We start from the raw sequence: 19,419 nt of genomic DNA, 5'->3' as shown, positions 1-19,419 counted from the left end.
TCATCATGACTCATTCCAAGTACACCACCATTGTAACTTTCACCACTGTCTATCCAGGCCCTGCAAAGCAGAGCAAGGAGAACTCCATCAGAGCACCACTTCTATACAGTCATTCCGTTTTGTTTCTGGGGAGAAACAGACATGCCATCAAATATCTCATTTCTGGTTTTAACCACACAAAGCATTTGCCAAAACATTCTTTATTTTTCTAAAACATCATATGTTGTAATAGTCCATTTTAGCTTAGGCCAAAGCTTAAGGCCTATACAAAGAGCAATAATCTCTCTAGAACAACCATCCACCCCTCAGGTGATGATGGCATTGAGATATACCCGGTACTTCAGTGACAAGCACCAGAGAGCTCTGGTGACAAAGCACAGATCACACATGGACAAAAACCAAACCAAGCGCTAGTCCTAAGCAAGCAGCCTCAGCAGGCTTCCTGACAGACATCACTACAGTGCTACATGATTCAGAGCCCTGAGTTTAAGTGCTTTTTAGTGAGTTATCAGGAAGGAGTAAGTGCTTGCAAAACACATAGTAATGTGATCACAGAACTGAGAGCTCCACTCTCCAAGCATCTCAGGAATAGAGGTTTTATGTTAAAAATGTCCCTGTACTCATTACATAGGGTGAAGTCTGCTCAGCAATGAATGCAAACAGTGCCACAGAACAGTGACAGCTGCAGGTGCAAAGGAGGAAATGCTAGAGGCATGATAGTGCTTCAACATTTATTTCCCCAAGGACACATAAAAGAATTAAAACACTTCTAAAAACCGCAATGCTTTATAATACTACACAACACATAAATACTAACTGTGCTTCCTGCTCAGACTAAGCAGCAGGGAGGTCTTTTATTCAGGCCTTTATGTCAGTTGGTGCATAAAGCTGTTTCATTTACTTCAGGTACAGAACAAGTGACAGGAGAAATGTATGGTAGTCATTCCAGTTTTGTTCAGGGCCAGGAAATTCTCCTGAGAGGGATGCTCCGCTGTTGACTGGAAGCCATGTTCAACAAATACTGCTCACATTGCATACAGATGTCTGCAGTCAGCCAGTCTGCCATGGTCCCTGTGTAACAGCACAGAGGCTGTGCTAGGCAATGGGGTTCCAAAATAACAGGTACACTGGAGTGGCACAGGGAAGAAAAAAACAAAACAAAACAGGAAAGCTGACACATGTTTCTGTTAGAGGGTATGGTGGTCTTCTACCCTTCCCCAACACATGATCCAACACTGCTAAGTGATTTAATTTAATGCATGAGTTCAACAGAGCAGTTAGTTCTGCTTTGGAAGGTTACTAAGCAGCCAAACAGCTTAATTCACTGACACCTTCTCTCTGTTGATAGTATGACAGCTAAAGGGCTAATGGATATCTGTGGCTGACCCAAGGTGATGGCTGCATCCTCACAGCATATGCTGTAGGATGGATTTTTGCCATCCTGAAGTACAGCTGTAATGCATTCAAACTTCTTCTGCAGTACTTGGACTATGAGCCAGAACAAACCAGTGTCCCACACAGTTATCTTCAGTAGTGAACACCATCCCTGAATTTTGGCAGCTGAAGTATAAGTCTTTGAATCAGAAACTGCTGTAACTTTATTTTGGCTACATTAAAAAATGGTTTCAGAAAGAAAATATATCTGTTCCCCCAGTAGAATATGCAACTGATTTGGAAAAAACAGATAATGTATGCTTCCAGTCCTAAATATTGCACTTCTACAAAGTCTGTCTTCTCCATCCAGCACTGTCAAAAGGTCCTTTTGAAATAGTTCCCTTTCTGGACACAAAAAGGAAAATGTGTCTGTGTGTGTGTGTAGGGACTGAGAAATCATTTATGGCATTACTCTTCAGTCAGTTATGCCCAAAACCATTAGCATATTTTATTTCTAGGTATAAAGGGGCTACTCCTGGGTTGTAGTGACAGACCCCCAGCTATGTGGGACATAATATAATGGGGTCTGGAAATTCTTATATAAATGGAGCTGTTGTAAGGAACCTTCTCTATCTGGACTAATATGGACACTTCTGAAAACATGTTGGAAGCTTTATAGCTAAAAGGCAAAATCTATTTCAGAGCACCTACACATCCTCCCTTTTGTTCATCTAAAATGCACAATACTTCCAGATATTTGTAGAACAGTTAGACCAGTGGCTAAACCACTCATTCAGCATAACATGCAGCTGACCGCCATAATTCTACATACTGTTATCTGCATATTTGCACACTTGCATATACAAGTAACTGGTAACATCTTTCAAGGTAAAAACAGAACATCCCTGTCCCAGCTTACCCCAAACACTCCCAGTGCTCGATTTCATGCAGCAGCTCTGAGCTCTTCTGCTTTTGAGTAGCTGGGTCCTCCTCTCTGGAGAGTCTCAAAAGTCTTAAGAAATGAAGTGGGAGATGTACACACATTCTGACGGGCATGGACATCTAGAATCACAACACAAGTCACCTGAGTTCTCAGGGAAACAAATTCTCCTTCTCAGGTGGATAATTTGCATGGCATGCAACTGATTTATTGGTGCACTTAGAAGATGGACATTAATGCAGTGAACTTCCTGACTGTTATATAAATAGAGCATAGAGCAATCCCAACCACTTTACACAGGATGAAAGAGTAGCCAGAGTTGTTTTAGCTGAGTGTGACAAGAGATGTCTGTGGCACCCTGTCTGCTTTTGCACCTTATAATCTTCACTCTTCTGTTTTCTCAGAAACAAGCTAGAGGGTAGATATATTACCGGGATGAAGGAAAGCTTCCTATGACAGGAGAGGTGTAGGGAAAACAGAAAATGTAAAAAACCTGATATGCTGTTGTGAAGATTAGACTTGCCTTGATGCAGCAGTCACAGCAGACGACACTAAGAGAAAAAAGTTCCCAGCATTACCATTTGAGTAAAGCTCAGCAGATACCAATGCTGCAGTCCATGGTGACTTTCCTAAGTCAGTCTTAATTTGTGATTGTGGCATAATCACTTGATAGAAAAGTGAGCAAGCTTAGAACTCTCCTATTCAGTTTGCCAGCCCTCCTATTTATTCTAGCTTAAATAATCTGAAATGTGTCAGCATCTATAACTTGAATGCTTTATGTGCAAACGTCCGTTACTTTTCACCCAGCACTAACACCAGACAATTACTCCATTCTCAGTGGCTGTTTACTTGCCGCTTGTAATCAATTCAGTGCTTCGTCACTGCTTCAAATAGATTTAAGTGAGCCTTAATGAGTCTAAAGTTCCTCTTTTCCACTCCCATGAACAGAAACCCTCTGACAAATAAGTGGATATAAGTAGGTCCAACTCCTTTCCCAGTCAGAGGGTTTGGAGTTCACTTTTTCAGTCCTTAAGAGAAGATTCTGGTAAAAAACCTCTCCCAGAACCTGCTCAGGCCCTTGACTGAAGTTAAATTCAACATCTAGAGCAAAATGCCGAGTGATCTCGGAGAAATGGAATCTAATACTTGCACAGTAAACTTGGTTATTGCAAACTTAATGCTAAGAGTTAAAATTGAGATACCACTTCAGAGGCAAGTTTTTCCATATCCTCTGCAGCTGTAGACACTTCAGCCTGGCTTCTGCAGTAACGCAAAACTGAAGGGCTCAACAACCTGTTTCTACCCATTACTACAACTGTTTGAATACTGAGTATTTTCAGCGCTGTTCTTTCATTCTTTTCTCCCTCCTGATTCAGCCTTTTTTCTACCAGCTCACCTGCTGCAGAGGTAACAGCTGTAAGGCCACTTAAGAAACATCTGCCTACGGCAGCTGAAACATATCTGTGGAAGAGAAAGTTACTTGTGAATGCCAATAGGAAATATCTTTGTACCAACAGTACCCGCTTCCTGCTAAAAAGTAAGCATATAAACCAAGCTTCTAAAGGCTTTAGATCCACATACAATAACAGAGGTCCAATAAAGGATAGCAAAGACACAGGAATTAAAAACTAAAAAGGAAAAAAAAAAAAGTCTTACTTGTAGGTCAGTGTTTTTATGATGCAGAGGTTTGGGGCAGCTGCCAGACAACAGGAGTTTTAAAAAAGGCTCTTGAGCAAACAATAGCTGTATTGTGCAAGAGTGTAACAGTAGCTAGTTAAGGGAGAGAGAAAGAGACATTCTTTGAGGTAGACTGCAGCAATCCCAAAGAGATTAAGTCAGGGCAAATTTGAATCCAATCCTGAAGCAAAAAATGAGTCATATGGAAACTGATGAGTCGCTTGAACTTTATAAAAAAGAACACATTCATGCACAGCTGGCAGTCAGAAGTGATATTATCTTGAGAAGTAGAGCTTGAGCAAGCTAAAAAAACTTCAGCAGCAAGAACACAAAGGGGGTAATGGAACCATTTTAGAATAGGCAGAGTACAGGCAAGTTAAAGCAGGATTGGTAAGGAAGGTGAGAAGATGACAAGGCTTTAGTCTCAGGAACATCAGACAGATTGTGGAAGTAGCATAGCTCTGCTAGTAGAACACTTTTGCTTTGTCTATTCTGCTAAATAAATGAAGGCAAGAATCTGACCCCCCAAGCCAAGTAGCATAGACTTCCTCACATCTGTGTTGCAATGGGCTTGTACTCACAAAGTTTGCTCTAGAGGGGCTTGTTGCAACAGCCCCTCTAAAGGAGATGTGGCAAATAAGCCAGCAGACAAGCAGAGTGGACAGCCCACAGTCCTGTGCTGCAGGTCATTTGCTGTCCCCCTCGTCTCCCTGACCTTTGCATCCACTCAGCAAGGTGATTTAAGTCAGCATAACTCAGGTGTGGGAGTCCAAGTTAAGAGACTTTGCTTCACTGTTTAGCAGCACCAAACCCCAATTAATTAGTTTGTGATTTTAGAGCTGATCAACAGAAACAGCAGCTCTCCTCACATGAAAATAACAGACAAGAAGTATCATGCAAAGGCTGGGTTACTTTCTAGGCAACTTACACAGCTTAAGTTTGATTAGAAGCTATCACCAGACAAGTATTAAAAGATTTTTACAGCCTAAGACCGAACTTAAATCATCTGCATGAAGAGGGTAAGTTGAGGCAGAGAGCACCTCAGCAGTTCAGCACTGAGGGCCACAAAGTCAGCCAGCTTTTGAAAAGGCAAGGACAGCACAAAGAAAAGGAGAGGAAACGTACCTTTGCTCTCAGAGTAGCACCATCACTACCTTCTTGGAAGAAGCCTTGCCCTTCCAGCATCATCATTGCGTACCTGGTTCCAATCAGCTCAGCAATGGTTGGTGATGGCCACTTGGTAGGAAAGGGACAGTCCTATCCAAAACCAGAAACTAAGCATCAGAAAAAGCTGAAGGAAGCAGATATTTGGGGAGGTCATCCTCAAAACTGGGTTGCAAAAACTTATAATCATTTGTCCTCAAAGCTCAGTTCTGCCAGTGATAGGGAATATCAGGTGACTCTTTGACAATACTAGCAAAGAAACTACTACAGGGCTCTTAGTGGTTGCTATAGTATTCAAGCACCTTCCTGACACCTCAGGTCACTGTGGTGACTGAGGAAAGCAGATGCCTTGGTCACCACAGTAGTTAATACCATCTCCAGAGCCAGTCTCTGGGGAGTTTTACCCTTTGGTACAGACCACAGCACAGATGACATCCTGGCACCTCTGAGGTACAGAATCCCTTTCCGTGGCACAACACTCTATTCCCTTCTCTTTCCTGCAACCCACTGGCCCCACACAAATGGCAGCTGTGGTCTGGTGGCTGACCAGGAGAGACAATAGTGCTTTTATCCCCAGGTGGTGAGCCCAACCCACCTGCATCCCCCACCACACTGCTGAACAAAGAGGTCACACAGTCATGGTCAGTTCAGAGACTTGCCAAGGGTGGGAGGCAGGGAGGGATGCAGAAGGAAAGAAGGAGGCATGGGCACAACACAGCTCATCAGGGCAGAACAGTGCAAGCCATGATTCATAAAGTTGCACAGAAGTGCACAAACCCCAGCATTGCTCCCACAACCATCATTCAGAGCCTGATGACTTCAGTATTGTATACATTTAAGAGTCACTGATGCTGTACTATCTATGTTCCCTTTACCACAGCTTAAAGTATGTTTGTGAATGTATTGAAATCTAGAAAGAATGAGGGGAAATGGAGAAAGCGGGACAGTCCCACCACCAACTACAATCTGCCCGAGGAAGCCTTGACAGACACTTTCAACTAATGCAGTGGTATTTGTTTTTCTTGTACGAAGAACAACTTTATTTCATATCATTCGAACTGGAAAGCCTCCACAAGGACACTACAGCATACAGTCTTCTCTTAAGCTGTCTCCAAGGAGGCAATAATATCCCAACTTCAGATCAGTACACAATATGGCCTAAACTAAAACCACAGAACATGCTTTCTGCTTGGACAAGGACCAAGGTGCAAGCTCTGGTCATTACCAGAAGTATCAGACTAGGCTTGCTAGATGACACACCAGACTTACAAGTTCCTGGCTTTGAAGGCCTCTCTCTAAAGATTTGGACCTTCCTCTGTAAGGAGGCAGGTACTGTTGGCCAGCATTCAGGATACCATTCAGTTTAATGTCTCCTAATGTGGGTGCACTCATGGGAGGACACATGCAATTTGCAGCAAGACCTGGATAGGAAGAGAGAGTTTTCAGGTGCAGAAAACCAACTGACAGCTCTCCAGTATTCACCCCAAAAGCTGAATGCTCAAGAGCACTTCACTGTCTTCTGAAAGTAGCAAGGCTTACATCTCTCCCCTTCATCCCCCATCAGCTCAGATCACAAAAAAGCAGAGGTTACAGTAATTATGCTTGTCAGTAGGCAGTGATGAGGCTTCCTGAGCACCATTTAGTGCAATAAAATCAAGTGGTGCATTTCGTACTTCAACATTCAAAACACTCATTTAGCTTTTACTGTGAATTCCAGTTTGGCCTTTGGGGACACGCTGTCATTGTTTTGAACCTGCAGGAGCTATACAAACTTCAGTCAACTGCAGAGAAATGGTTTTCTAAGGGCAGCTCCCCAGACTCATTACTCAGTGTTGGAGCTTCTCCAGTAAAGTGTCCTCAGGTGATCAGAGAGAAAGCATACAGTGAAACCAACCTAATGCTTTGGGAACTCAGCAGGTGACAGATTGTACTTTGTCCCCCTGGTTTAGATGTGCAGGTAGAAGAACACTGACCTGTGCTGTTGCAGGATACTACTGATGCCCTGGTTGAGGCAAGCCAGGTGCTGGAAGGCAGCTTGGGAGTGGTTTCCTATAGACCAGAGCGCAGGATATTCTTAAGCTGCATGCAAGAGACATTAAGCCCACTTCCTCAAAAGGGCTGCTGCTAATCAAACCCCAGGATACCCAGGACTGATGAGAAACATTCAAGGCTCAGCCAAAAGTGGAGAGAGAAATCAATGTGGTATATTAAGCAACTTTATATTCCAAAAGGTAATAGCAAGTTAATTCCCTTCACAAGCACAAAGCTCCAGCCAAGCTAGTGAAATTTCAAATTCATCTGTCCTCTTTCTCATCCAAGTTCAATGCAGATACTAGTCCCAAGGTTTCATCTGTTCAGGAACTAACTTCACAAAATCCTCACTGTACAACTCTCAGAGTACCTTGGAACCATTTTCCTGGCTCCAGCTCACACGTAGCAACACTGGAGAACAGTTCAAGAGACTGTGCTCCACTAATCCAACTCCAACCCAGTGCTGTATCTCAACAGCTTGTTTAGCCTCTCTAGAGAAGTAGAAAACAAATTTGATCGTATTAGTCTCTATGTGAAGGTCCTTCTAGTTCAGCAGTAATATATCAACCACAGGGTTCTCAAATGCTGGACATTCCTACAAGTGGCACAGATTTGTGCAAATATAGCTAAGATTTTTCTGCTTTTATTAATTCCTATCCATTTTCCTTAGTTAAGCAACTTCATTTCAGACAAACAGATTTCTGTTTACAGAAAACAGATTCCAGTTTGTATGCCAGTGCATCTGTGCTAGACACGATGTGTTAGGGCTTAAGGTCTGTTCCACAGAATGTCTGAATATGCTCAGACTAAATCCCAGCACCAAGCAGTCAAGCTTTTCATGATCAAACTAGGAGTTAAAGAACCCAAAGACCATGTATCATGGCTTATTGGAGAATGGTGTCCCCAAAATTGCTCCACAGGCAGAAGAGTGGGAAGTCACCAGTAAAGTTGCTTCCTGAAAAAAAGCCATTAAGTTTTCCTTCCACAAGCTCACATACCACATGAAATGCAAATACATCAATACTTGTAGCATCAAATGCCTCACTGTGAGGTAAGAATGGCAATACTTCTGGACCATATTAGCCAAACTTCTGTGCATATTCAAACTTCTGCAGGATCTGTATGTTAGGAGACAAGAGCAGACCTTGGTTCCATAGACTGCAGACATGCCACAACATATGTGTTCAAATATGGTGTGAGCTTCTGTAGAGGAAAGAACGTCAGTGAATCTAACAGTACCACATTCATTCACTTCTGAGAGACAAAATTGACAACAATAGGATTTGCACCTGATGTTCCAGGATATGTGTATGTGCAGATCTAATGCCTGCAATTCTTGTGCCTCTCCAGAGTCTTTTCATTTAAAGCCTTACCTGAAGTCCTGGTCTGAGCTGCTGTGTTGTAGTGCTGATAATTTTAAACTTGGTACTGGCATCTTGAAGAGTTAAACTATCTCTTGGAGATTTCAAGGTAATATTTGGTGTCACAAGCATTTCTGCAGGGAAGAGGGAGAACAAGAACCCCATACACACAGACAAGATTAGATATTGTGCTGTGACAAGAAAATGACAAATTTTATACCCACACATCAGAAATTGAAATTTGACTAGACTTTATCCTGGTAGTTTCATAATCTTTTAGGTGATGGTCAAAATTCTGTTCTCTCACTTAATGGACAGATAAATTTGAACATCCCTTAAAAAAGGGTAGGTTGAAACATCTTTTGACTGTGAATAAGCCACAGGTAGATTTTCTAGAAAGAACTATTCTTATGCCATACCATCTCTATCAACACAAAATTTGCATTCCTACCTCCTTTACGTCATACAGGCTAAGGAGAAGATAAGTGAGCTTCATTTCAAAGACCACATATTATTTTTAGTCAAGGCTGACTTCACTTGCATGCTTGATAGGTTGCTTTGTAGCAGGTACCTTTGGTCCTGTTCCCCTCTTCCCTTGCTGCTGGTGACAGAAGCTTCTGTGGTTGTTTTATTTCTGATAGGAGATGTTCACACCAGCGGGAATCCCACGGCACACACTCTTTCAGCTTCTTCCCCATCACCTGCAGGCAAAGCACAGCACCATAAAGAGCCGGTGGACAGAGCAAGGAGACCACTGGTGACAGAACTACTCCTTCAGCAATGGCACTGTTTCACAAGTGCCTCTCACCCAAGAGGGCACTGTGCCCTGCACATGAGAGAACCTTTAGATAATACATAATAGAATACTACAGCAACTCTCAACTTCGAAACTGAGAACTCCAGGAGCACTTTCAGGACCACAAAATGTTCCAAATTGAAGTAGCAGCGGAGGAAGTAGGGAGACTGATATCTTTCTCCTCTGCAGATGCCAACTCCCATGTTCCTAACCCTGTATTTTGGCAGGAGAGTCTGCCCAAAAGTTAGGTAGGGTTAATATAATCCCCCTCCTAAATCCAAACCAGCAGCTCAGACATTAGGTCTATATTTCTAGAAAGCGTCCTGTTAACTCCAGAATAATCTTGTTTTGCTACCATTAGATGCAGCACCAGGTCACTTACAGGTTTTAGATGAGGCTTGGGAGCAGCTACATCAGCTTTGGGGGTCTTGTGTTCGTGCTTGATGACCACCTGAAAGAGCAGAAATTACGCTTAAGCAATAGTTCTATCACGGCTACTGGTACACCCTCCCATTTAACAGCACAGTGAGTTGACTCAGATCAGGATTTGTGAATGAGGGAGGTGGGGAAGGCATAACAAAACTAATGTGGGAGGTATACAATTATGAAGTTTACTTATGTGAGTTTTCAGTAGAGATAAATTTGCCTGTGGCAAACTAGAGGCAATCAGAAGCACTGCACAGCCCTTTGGGGCTTGCACAACAAGCATACAGCCTTCTAGCCCCAGCAGCTCCTGAACTCCTGAGAAGCCACTGGAAAATCTTGTACCCAGATTTTAATATGAGGAGCGATCCTAACAAGCACCATGGTCACATCACATTTATCAGTGAGAACGCAGCTCCAGGGAGGAGAGGAATTTAATGGGTTAGCAAGACTAAGAAAAACCGTAGCAGCAGGCAGCTGTATGCATAAGCTAGAGTCCAAGAGACTGGTTTACAGCCCTATATAAACGAGGAACAATAGTGAGAAAGAACTGCAGGGCAGGTATTCATGTGAGGAAGACTGTCTCCCTCATCAAGCCCTGTGCTTGCTGCATAGAAGAGAACCGACCAAAAAAAGAAAACCAAGTTGTACACACGTCTTTGGCTGTCTTGTCCACTTATTCTTACTTTGAGGCTATGTAAGGAGCCATTCAAGGAGGAATGTTGTTTTTGCAACTGTAAATCTGAAACATGATAAATACTGAGAGACATCCAGCTATCAGATCTTGAATGTAAAATTCTCTTTGCACTAATCTCGGAATGCAAACCAATTCCTGTGGTTAGAAGTTAAGCTAGGGGGAAGGTTAGCCAGAGAACCAGGAAACCACACCTTAAATAGAAATAAATAAATAAAGGGAGGGGGTTGTTAGAATTGGATTAGTGAGACAGGTAAACTGAGGCAGGGCATCTGGGAGGCGATGGGTAGTCTGTAAACCCTTCAGTACCCAACCAATGGGGAACAGGGGAGGGAATTTGCAGCCGGGATTGGGGTGTGGGGGGATATAAGCAGTGGCTTTTTGCCTTGTTTCATGTGCTTACCGTTAGGTAGAACACCTGGTTTTGCAAAATCATTAATAAAATATGCTTTGCTGAGAGATCCTGCCTGAACCTATTATATTGGCAAGATGATAGTTTCTTACAACTATGCCATTTACTTTCCCTATGTGTACAACTTCAGAACATGTGGGATTGCAGGTAGAACAACACTACAGCTTGCCACGCTCTTGTTCATTTGCAAGTTAGACCACTGCTAGAGAAGCTTTAAAATAGCTTTGCAGATGGGGAAATCCTCGTTTAAGAGCCTTCACAAAGACCTGAGCAGCAGCACTTCATGCTTTCTTCTGACACTTCTGACTCTTACTCTTCAAACATGTTTTTGCTTCTTGTCGACCACAGGAAAATAAAAAATAATAAAATCAAGACCCAGTTCATCCTGCCACCTTGAGTTACAGTTCTGTATTGCATTGATAACACACTATGTTGCAAGGAACACAAGTAGTTATGATGTATTGTCTTCTTTCCACTACTGTTCACTTAGAAATCAATCATGGTATTATCTCCAGAGAAATGTCATAGCCTTGTCTGAAGGATGGAGCCAGTCAAGAAAACCAAGACCTGGGGTTTTATAGAGGTGCACAGCTTAGCTGAGGCTTTTAAACTCCCTGTTCTCTAGTAGCACCAACAAGGAAAACAAAACAAAACAACAAAACCCTGATGTTTAGTGTGGTATGCAAAGTTTTCACTTTGTAAAATATCACTCTTTCTTACAAGTAGAGCTGTGTCTCATCTTCCTCCAAGATGTCTGTTTGCAAAACACACCAGTGCCACAAAGCCTTATGTCAGTGCTTTAGCTCTGCTCATCATTCCCAGCTCAAGCTGCAACAAGTGAACAGCATCACAAGCCTTTAGAGACACCCCAGACATTTTTGTATCTGGTCATCTTTACCAACCATCCACACTGTTGGAAGCCCCTACCACCTGAATCAGCACAGGAGCTGCCCCTGGAAGGGGCTCAGCTTTTTTTTTTTTTTTTTTTTTTTTTTACCCTCATTAAGCTCCTGCAGTAGCTCATGTACGCTGCATAAAGGCCGAGCAAAGGACTTTAACGTGTTTTTGCACTTGCACACATCCCACAACATCCGGGAAGGCAAACAAATTAGTAAGAGATGCCAGGCACAGTTCAGCTCAAGGAGCATGAAAGGACACAAGTGTCCTAGGTGTAAAGCATAAACAGGGTTTATTTCATTAAACTGTTGTGTGCAAGGCAGCGTGGTTGCTCCAGGGAAGGGAGTGGCTGACCACTGGAGGGGGAAAAAGCTTGCCATCCAGCCTCATGAGACTGTGGTCACTCCTGAATTAAAAAGTCACTGGAAATGAAGCACTTGGGTGGACAAACAGGGCGATCTAATGTTGAGCTGCAGCTGAGAGGGAGACTCAGATACTTCTGGACTTGGACGTACCTTTGAGAAAGACAGGCTTTTGGAGAGTAGGTCTCAACAAATACTGCTTAGAAATGAAGTAGAGCAGTTGGTTTCAAAGCTGTCTGTTGACTCCAGTCACTCACCTTCCGAAGGGTGTACCTCTTGTGCTGAATGTCATCCAAAAGTAATTCATAGGGAGAGCGTATACGTTCATTTGAAGGCACGTGATGCTGTGGTCGCTCAGTGGCCTTGCGCAGCCTCACACCATTCTGCAGTTCATGGATAACATTGGGCCACAGAGATGCCTCGGAGAAACCAGTGAGGGCCAAGTCAACAGATGGCTGGAACACACAAAACAGCATTCCCTCCCTCTGTGTAATAGGACACACTTAGCAACCAAAGTCATTCAGAAACACAGAAGTGTGTCCTCGACACACCCTTCAACTCACTTCTGGATCAGGGCACAGTACCAGAGCAGAGAACTGCTGCTCTTTGCAGACATTAATTTATAACAAGGGATCTGGGTGCTGGCTCGCCAGGCTCATTCCTAGATTTTGTCATTAACTTTATGAACTTACTCCAGCAAAACACAGCTTCTGCTGCCAGGGAGCTAGACCCATTTTCTTGAACGCCTACTTTCTGCAATTGCTCCAGGTGCCAGACTTTTTTCATATTATTGGGCCTCAGGAAACACTGGGAATTAAATCCCAAATCTTGCTATTAAAATCCTCTGAACTTTCAGAAACCAAGGGTTGAAGGGCTCACAAACAAAATGGGAAGACAAAGGGAAAGGGATCTCATACTTTAACCTTCACAGCAGTATATGTTAGTTTCAGCCTGGAGACACAAGCTGCTCATCCTCTTCCTGTATTAATATCTGAGGATCCTCAGGCATGCAGTATAACCCAACAAAAGTTAAAGACCAGCAAAAAAAATCAACTCAATAGTATGTTTAGACAACATTGTAAATGGAAGTGCTAAGTCAACAGCTTATCTGGATTCCAATGGCAAATTAAGCAAGAGCAAGTGAATGTATTATAAACAGAGTAAGGGAAGCAAAACATTTTAGAAAACTGCCTCAGAACAAAGCTTCTGACTTAAACGCCTCTTCCTTTTCCACTTATAGTATGAAGCATCTCCTCTCAACTTGTCTGTTCAGATATCTTGGTGTAGTATCAGAAGAGTCTTATGCAAGCTCTGACTGATTGCTGCCTTCAAGGAGACAGACTTTTTTTTTTTTGTTGGATTGTTTTTGACTGGCTTTGGTACATTCATGCTTCAACTCCAGAAAACTAGAACTGTCAGAGAGTGACGACATACTAGCCATATTTATTATTGTGTAGGAGAACACACAAAAGTCTCCAGGCAAACTGATCCTTTGAAATAGCTTATCATGAGCCATTTGCACTTTCTAGAATCGTATTTCACATGGTGACAGAACTTGACGGAAAGGTATGATGTAAAGATACTCCTGTACTGTAATACTGCTACATTCGTTTTGGGACAAGAATTGCCTTCAGTTGGTCATTTCAGAGCAACTTGTACACCCAAAACATTTTTCAGATGTAGATGACCTCATTATTACTCATGCTTTTCTTTCCCAACTGGCTGGATCACCGCAATGATGCTATCTGGGCCATCCTGTGTAATGCAATGACTTCCCACACCTTAGCAATATGACACAAGATACCAGAACACTCTAAACCCATTGCATTCAGTTCAACAGATGGGTGGTAAGACAGCTGTGTTCATAAGAGGTCTCACTCCTTAGATTTCAGGGTGAAGATGGTCTCATGACACATACGGATAAGCTCTGATGAAACTGTACAACCCTGGAAGCTATCAGGCTGTGGTCTATGTTTCAGAAGGCCTGTTTTCTAGCAGTCAACATGAAAAAGTGTGGGCCATAGGGAGCATCAGCTGCTTGGCACCACTAAAGGCATCAGCTCTAATCTGTGGGATCCTAGTAAAGTTGGCATCCTGGTTATTTTAAACTCAAGAGTTTGTCAGAGCGATGCAATCAACTGGTGCTTAGAGACTCGGAAACTAGAGGCAGAGGATGTGCAACAGACATCTTGCTTTTGGAATTCATGTCTACTGAAGGAGCAGAGGCCAAATACACTGGCCCTCAGGCCACACAGCAAAGCCCATGTATTTATTCATGTATTCCCTGCAGAAAAGAGCTATAGCAGTTGATGAGTTTGTGGTTTGAGATAGCTTGCCAGTTTATTTTAATAGATCACAAAATTGAGAATATGCCCAAACACACATTTCACAAACATTTTCATACGGATAGTTTGAGCACGCTTCAAAGCAAGTGCTATTTAGACAAAGGGAGTGAGTCCACAAGTCTCTCGGGGCTTGCCGTTTGTCTCCACAGACTCCAGACTACAGTGCTTTTGTTTATGCTGGGCAGAGCTCCAGCCAGAGGAGCTATTTGTTTCTGACTGAACCCTGACTCTGTAGGGCCTTGAAAAAACAGAATAAGTTGCTTTCTCTGCCTCAAACACACATTCTAAGATCCGAGGAAGGACAAGTAAGGCAGTGAGCAGAAGGCAGGAGCTACATCTCCAGCCTCACCCTCCTTCACCCCTTTGAGCTGCTGGAGCTGCACAACCAGAAAGATGGATAGAGCTACAGGCCTTCAGTCCCCTTCAGCCCTGAAACAGCACAGACTCCACATAATAAGAGTGAACTAGGCCACCCCAGTACTACCACCAACAGAAGAGTTTTCAGTCCAGCTACAAGAAAGGAATGGTTTGCTTTCGGCAGGTGTTGACTCCTGCCGAGAGCTGGAGTTTGGGGCTCATTTGCAGGAAGAAACAGCCTGAGTTACTACTTGTGGACACTTGTTCCAAAGACTGCCTCCAACTTCATTTTTAGAAGTGGTTTAAGTTGGACTGCAAAGGCACCCTTCATGTAGAATAAAAGTCCGCATGAGCTTAACACATGAAATAGTTTAACTTCAAGTTCACTCCCCATCTTCCTTCGCAGAGAAATATTTAACTACTTACGCTCATGAACAACTTAAGAATTTCTTTTTTGTGTGTGTGTGTCTTCAAACTCTACTTTTTATAGAAGAGTCAATGGAAAGCCTCAAAGAGACAAGGTAGACAAACCTGCTCCCCATAATGAAGGAATGCAATCCCTTACCCAGTGTCTTTCCTTCTTCTGAACGGGATTTTCCACCAAATCTTCCACACTCATTTTTCTTAGCCTCTGAGAAGCAAGCATGAGTTTATTACCTTGCACTGTTCAGTGATTTCCTATATCCAGTATAAATTACCAATGTTAATCTGAAAAGCCCAGAAGTCCCAATCCCCCAAAAATTCAAAAGCTACAATAAATTAAGACAGCAGCCTTTCACATAGTGAAAACAGACCCTCAGCTAGGTACTCCATTTCTAGTGCAATGGGAAGGTTACTTTAGAACTAGATGAGCATGTGAAGGTAGAGGGAATAGCAAGTAAGAAGCAATCCCAACTGTACCTCTTTGGAGGTCTGGATGATGGTCATAAGCTTCTGAAGTTCCATATATTCAGTAAACAGGCTTTTACAGGTCCTTTTGTAATGGCTGGTAGCCTCAGAAGGCCTGCACAAGTGCTCCTCACAGGCCTGAAAGAAATGCAGCTATTTAAAAGAAATCTCAAAATGAAAAAAAACACAGTAGGATGGAATAAAGCAAGACTCAGTTTTCTTAATTCATAGTTAAAGAACATCTTCCTCACAGGCCCTTTGTAGTTTGTTTTTTTTTTTTTTTTCCTTTTTTCCCCTATTGTAGATGCAGAGGAACAGAGAAGCAGGAGCAATCTTATGTGCAATTTATACATCTTGTTCTCCATAACGTGTGCTTTGAAATAAGTAAGTGGAAGCCTCCAGTGTAGATGAAGCACAAATGTGTGTCCCCCCCCGCCCAGAACATCAAGTCACTTGTCCTGTTTTTTTCCCCTGCCCTGATCAGACCAAGAAACAGTAAGTTTCTTACATCTTTAAATTATGGTTGAGAGAAAAATATTTGAGTTCAGACATTCAAATACTAGCTCTTGCAGAAACTGAATACTATGCACAAATTACTTTTTCCAATATCCATAGTCTTCTAGGTATTGAATTTGCAGACTATGTGCAGAAGGACTTCATAGACACAGCTGTGTGAGAGCCATGTTCAATCTTCTGAATTCTTTTCCATAGGCACTTGTGTGCACCTGCAATGGTTTTGCCTTTCCCTCTGTGTCCTCCAACAAACTACCCAGCATTTTCCCAGAAATGGTCTTGCCCCTTGGTTAACATATTACTCCATCAGCTCCTCTAAAGCTGCTATATTTACTAAGTGTGAAAAAGGAAACCTTGATAACATCCTGCAGGGTGACTGCTGGTTTCATTGCTTCATCATCCAGTTGCAACATGAGGCACAGCACTTTCTCCAAAGGATCACTCAGCTCTCGCTCCTCTTGGCTGTTGAGTCCCCAGTCCAGGGCTTCATAGATCACCACTCCCAAGTACTCCAGCAGCTGTAGGCAGAGACCATGGAAGCAGTGCAGCACAAAGCACTGTGGAGAACTTCACAGCTGTCACCTCCCAGCCATACATGTACCCTCTACCGTCCCTCAGGGCTGAGCACATCTTGCAGGATGAGAAGGGACCAAAAGGCAGCTAGATGCTCACGGGGTAGCCTTAAATACTCCCTAAATAAGCTAAGATTTATTTTTTTTTAAGCGGCCTTATCTAGTATCTCTGTTATTAAGACAAAAAGACTGTGGGCTATTCCACAGCAAGCAGCATCTGTGCACATTGTTTCCCAGTCCCATTGTCTTACTTGAGTTCAGTCCTACCATTTTGCTTCATTTTCCAGATTGCAAGGGACAGAGTCACTCTCACAGCAAAGAGCAAATTTAAGCACCTTGATATGATTATTAATAGTTTCCAAAGACATCTGCATCTCCTGAGCTGGCCTTCTATGACAGAAGGATATCTGCACACATATAAAGGTGAAGACACAAGCTTACCTTGTCCTCTGACTGCTGAATGCTGCCAACATCTGGAAGGGAAAAAAAGATGGGAGAGGGAGAAAGATAACTCACAGGCATTGATAAACAACTTTTAGAATCATTGTCAAGGGAAAGAAACAGGAAGAATTCTTGATAATAAAGAAACAAACCCCTCTAACTAAGGCCAGTTTCACCTGGGGAAAGTAGGCCTATATTTAGCAGCTGCTGGAAAGCAACACAGGATACACTTATTATGAGCATCAGTCCCAAACTAACTGCTGGTGGGTGCATTTTTTTTGCTTTCTAATAGAGGTCTAACCACAAAGAAGGCACTGGATCCTTGTCTTCATTCTTTATTACTTACTCTTATCCCTGAAGAGTGAGTCTACCATTGACCTCTGCAGCAGTGCAACTAAGCAATGCGTAAGACAAAGCTTGTTGCCACTTGCTGACTACACAAAAAAGGGAAACTGTCAGTCATAGATCTGTCCTAAGAGTTACCGTAACAAAGGAACCATACATTAGAAGATCAACAGAGCAGAACACGTAGTAAAACCCCAGACTATTTATTTCAAATAACATAAGTGGTAACAAACTTTCATTCCAGCTATTCCCTAGAACCCAATGATTCACCAGAGCACTATTAGAAAAATTAGTAGGCTGCACCTCTGTATTACTGCTCATCTACAGCCGTTTAAATTGAAGTATAGGCAGCAGAACAGCCTTGTGACAACTTACAGGGAGGTGGGTTGGGGTGGAGGGAAGAACGGCAGGAAAAAAAAATTCCCCACACTTCAGTCTATGATAAGAACAGTCCTTTACATCCACAGCTACCTATGCTCTTACCAGACTTGTGGTACACCTTGAAGGAAACAGTACCGTCAGCATGGATAAAGATGCTTCCAGGACCTTTTATGAATACAGAATGGAGCGGTGGGCACAGCCCCTGAGCCAACTGCTCCATTTTGCGGCAACACTGAAAGCAGATAGCCCAGGCCTGCTCCTCACTTATAGCATGTTCAAAACACCTCAGGATCTCGGCTAGAGAGACCTTTGTGATCCTCTGCTCACACTGTGGAGACTCCATTTTCACGTTTACCTCTCATCTCCACTCTTAGCCTAGGAAGCTTAACATACCCCTTCCCAGGAGAGGTAAGGGCTCACAGCAGCCTTTTATCAGCTCTGCCTCCTGCTTTGCTCTCACCCCTCTCTTCCTTACAGGTGTGATCGTTAATGCCAGTTTTGCTCTATCTTTTTAAAGGGACACCACCACTTTAACCTGGATTTGTATGAGACTCCTTGAAAAAAAGCAGGAAGTATACAACAAAAGGTAATCTAAAGAGATAAGACTGTACAAAATTCATGCTCAATTTAATTCTGTTATTTCTCACAAATATATTAACAGGAATACCAATGTTGGCAGGTAAGAAAAGAGTACATTCAGCTTCAAGCGGAGGAAATAATAGAAATAATGTCATATATTCAGGGGAGAAGAACTCATGGAAGACCACAAATATCTAATTCATTTTATGTGGAACCATTCTGTCAGCACTAATATCTTACAGCAATCAACTCCACAGGGCACCCGCACACACCACAGACCCCACTCCTGCTTGGTCTTGACCCTTTGGCTCTGACAGAGACAACCCAAACAGCCAGGGCGAGGAGCAACAGCTGCAGGGACCAGGCAGGCCCCCAGGGCGAGGACAGCAGCCCCATGCTCAAAATGCTGACATGAATAACTACTGATGTGAAGCAGGTTACCCAGCTTTTTTTGCACTTTGGGCTGTCTGTGTGTGTGAAAGGATGGAACAGGCACTTGGCTTGTGATGGGGATCATCCCCTGGAGAACTTTTTTGCTGGCACGGTGCCTCTGCAGTGCATCGCAGGGGACTTCAGCTGCTGCTGCGCTGGATCTGAACAGCCCTGACTCCCAAGGCAGAATAACTGTGAGCGTTAAAAAGTGTGAAAGACACTCATAATTAATATTTATTTCCCTTCTCACTCGTGACATTTTGGAACTGAATGACCAGAGCTCGTGGCTGGGCTGCGGTTCCAGGGCTGAAACGGAGGAATAAACTTAACAGCAGAGTCAGTTATGCTATTAAGCAGCATTCTTTATTGGCAGCGCCAAGGAGCTCTGGGGGTCATCCTCCAGAAGTGCTCCAACAACTGGATGCTCTTGTGTTG

The 19,419-nt window shown here is 43.1% G+C and overlaps 1 protein-coding gene across 1 annotated transcript; it reads right to left on the bottom strand.

Moving 5' to 3' along the window:
- Positions 1–563: 563 nt before the first annotated feature.
- Positions 564–18,316, bottom strand: LOC136116415 (protein spire homolog 1-like). Its single transcript, XM_065862754.2, has 16 exons — positions 18,076–18,316; positions 17,248–17,279; positions 16,588–16,752; positions 15,734–15,859; positions 15,399–15,464; positions 12,389–12,586; positions 9,726–9,794; positions 9,119–9,248; positions 8,560–8,681; positions 7,129–7,204; positions 6,425–6,576; positions 5,117–5,248; positions 3,711–3,775; positions 2,838–2,865; positions 2,294–2,436; positions 564–1,127 (listed from the first exon to the last, which is right to left on the bottom strand). The coding sequence occupies exons 1-16, from the start codon at positions 18,314–18,316 to the stop codon at positions 956–958; spliced, it is 1,917 nt and encodes a 638-aa protein (XP_065718826.2). The 3' UTR covers positions 564–955.
- Positions 18,317–19,419: the final 1,103 nt, after the last annotated feature.

This window comes from Patagioenas fasciata, chromosome 1, assembly GCF_037038585.1.
Source record: "Patagioenas fasciata isolate bPatFas1 chromosome 1, bPatFas1.hap1, whole genome shotgun sequence".
NCBI lineage: Eukaryota > Metazoa > Chordata > Aves > Columbiformes > Columbidae > Patagioenas > Patagioenas fasciata.
The sequence above is the reverse complement of the archived record's forward strand: the minus strand, read 5'-3'. Positions and strand labels throughout refer to the sequence as shown.

Bases quoted from the DNA above. Each gene is read 5' to 3' on its own strand.
- LOC136116415 (XM_065862754.2), bottom strand. From the start codon at position 18,316: ATGGAGTCTCCACAGTGTGAGCAGAGGATCACAAAGGTCTCTCTAGCC. The intron at 16,753-17,247 runs GTAAGCTTGTGT...CTCTGCCTACAG, and splicing joins TTCAGCAGTCAGAGGACAAG to CTGCTGGAGTACTTGGGAGT. The intron at 5,249-6,424 runs GTAAGTCTGGTG...GGTTTTGGATAG, and splicing joins GCCTTCAAAGCCAGGAACTT to GACTGTCCCTTTCCTACCAA.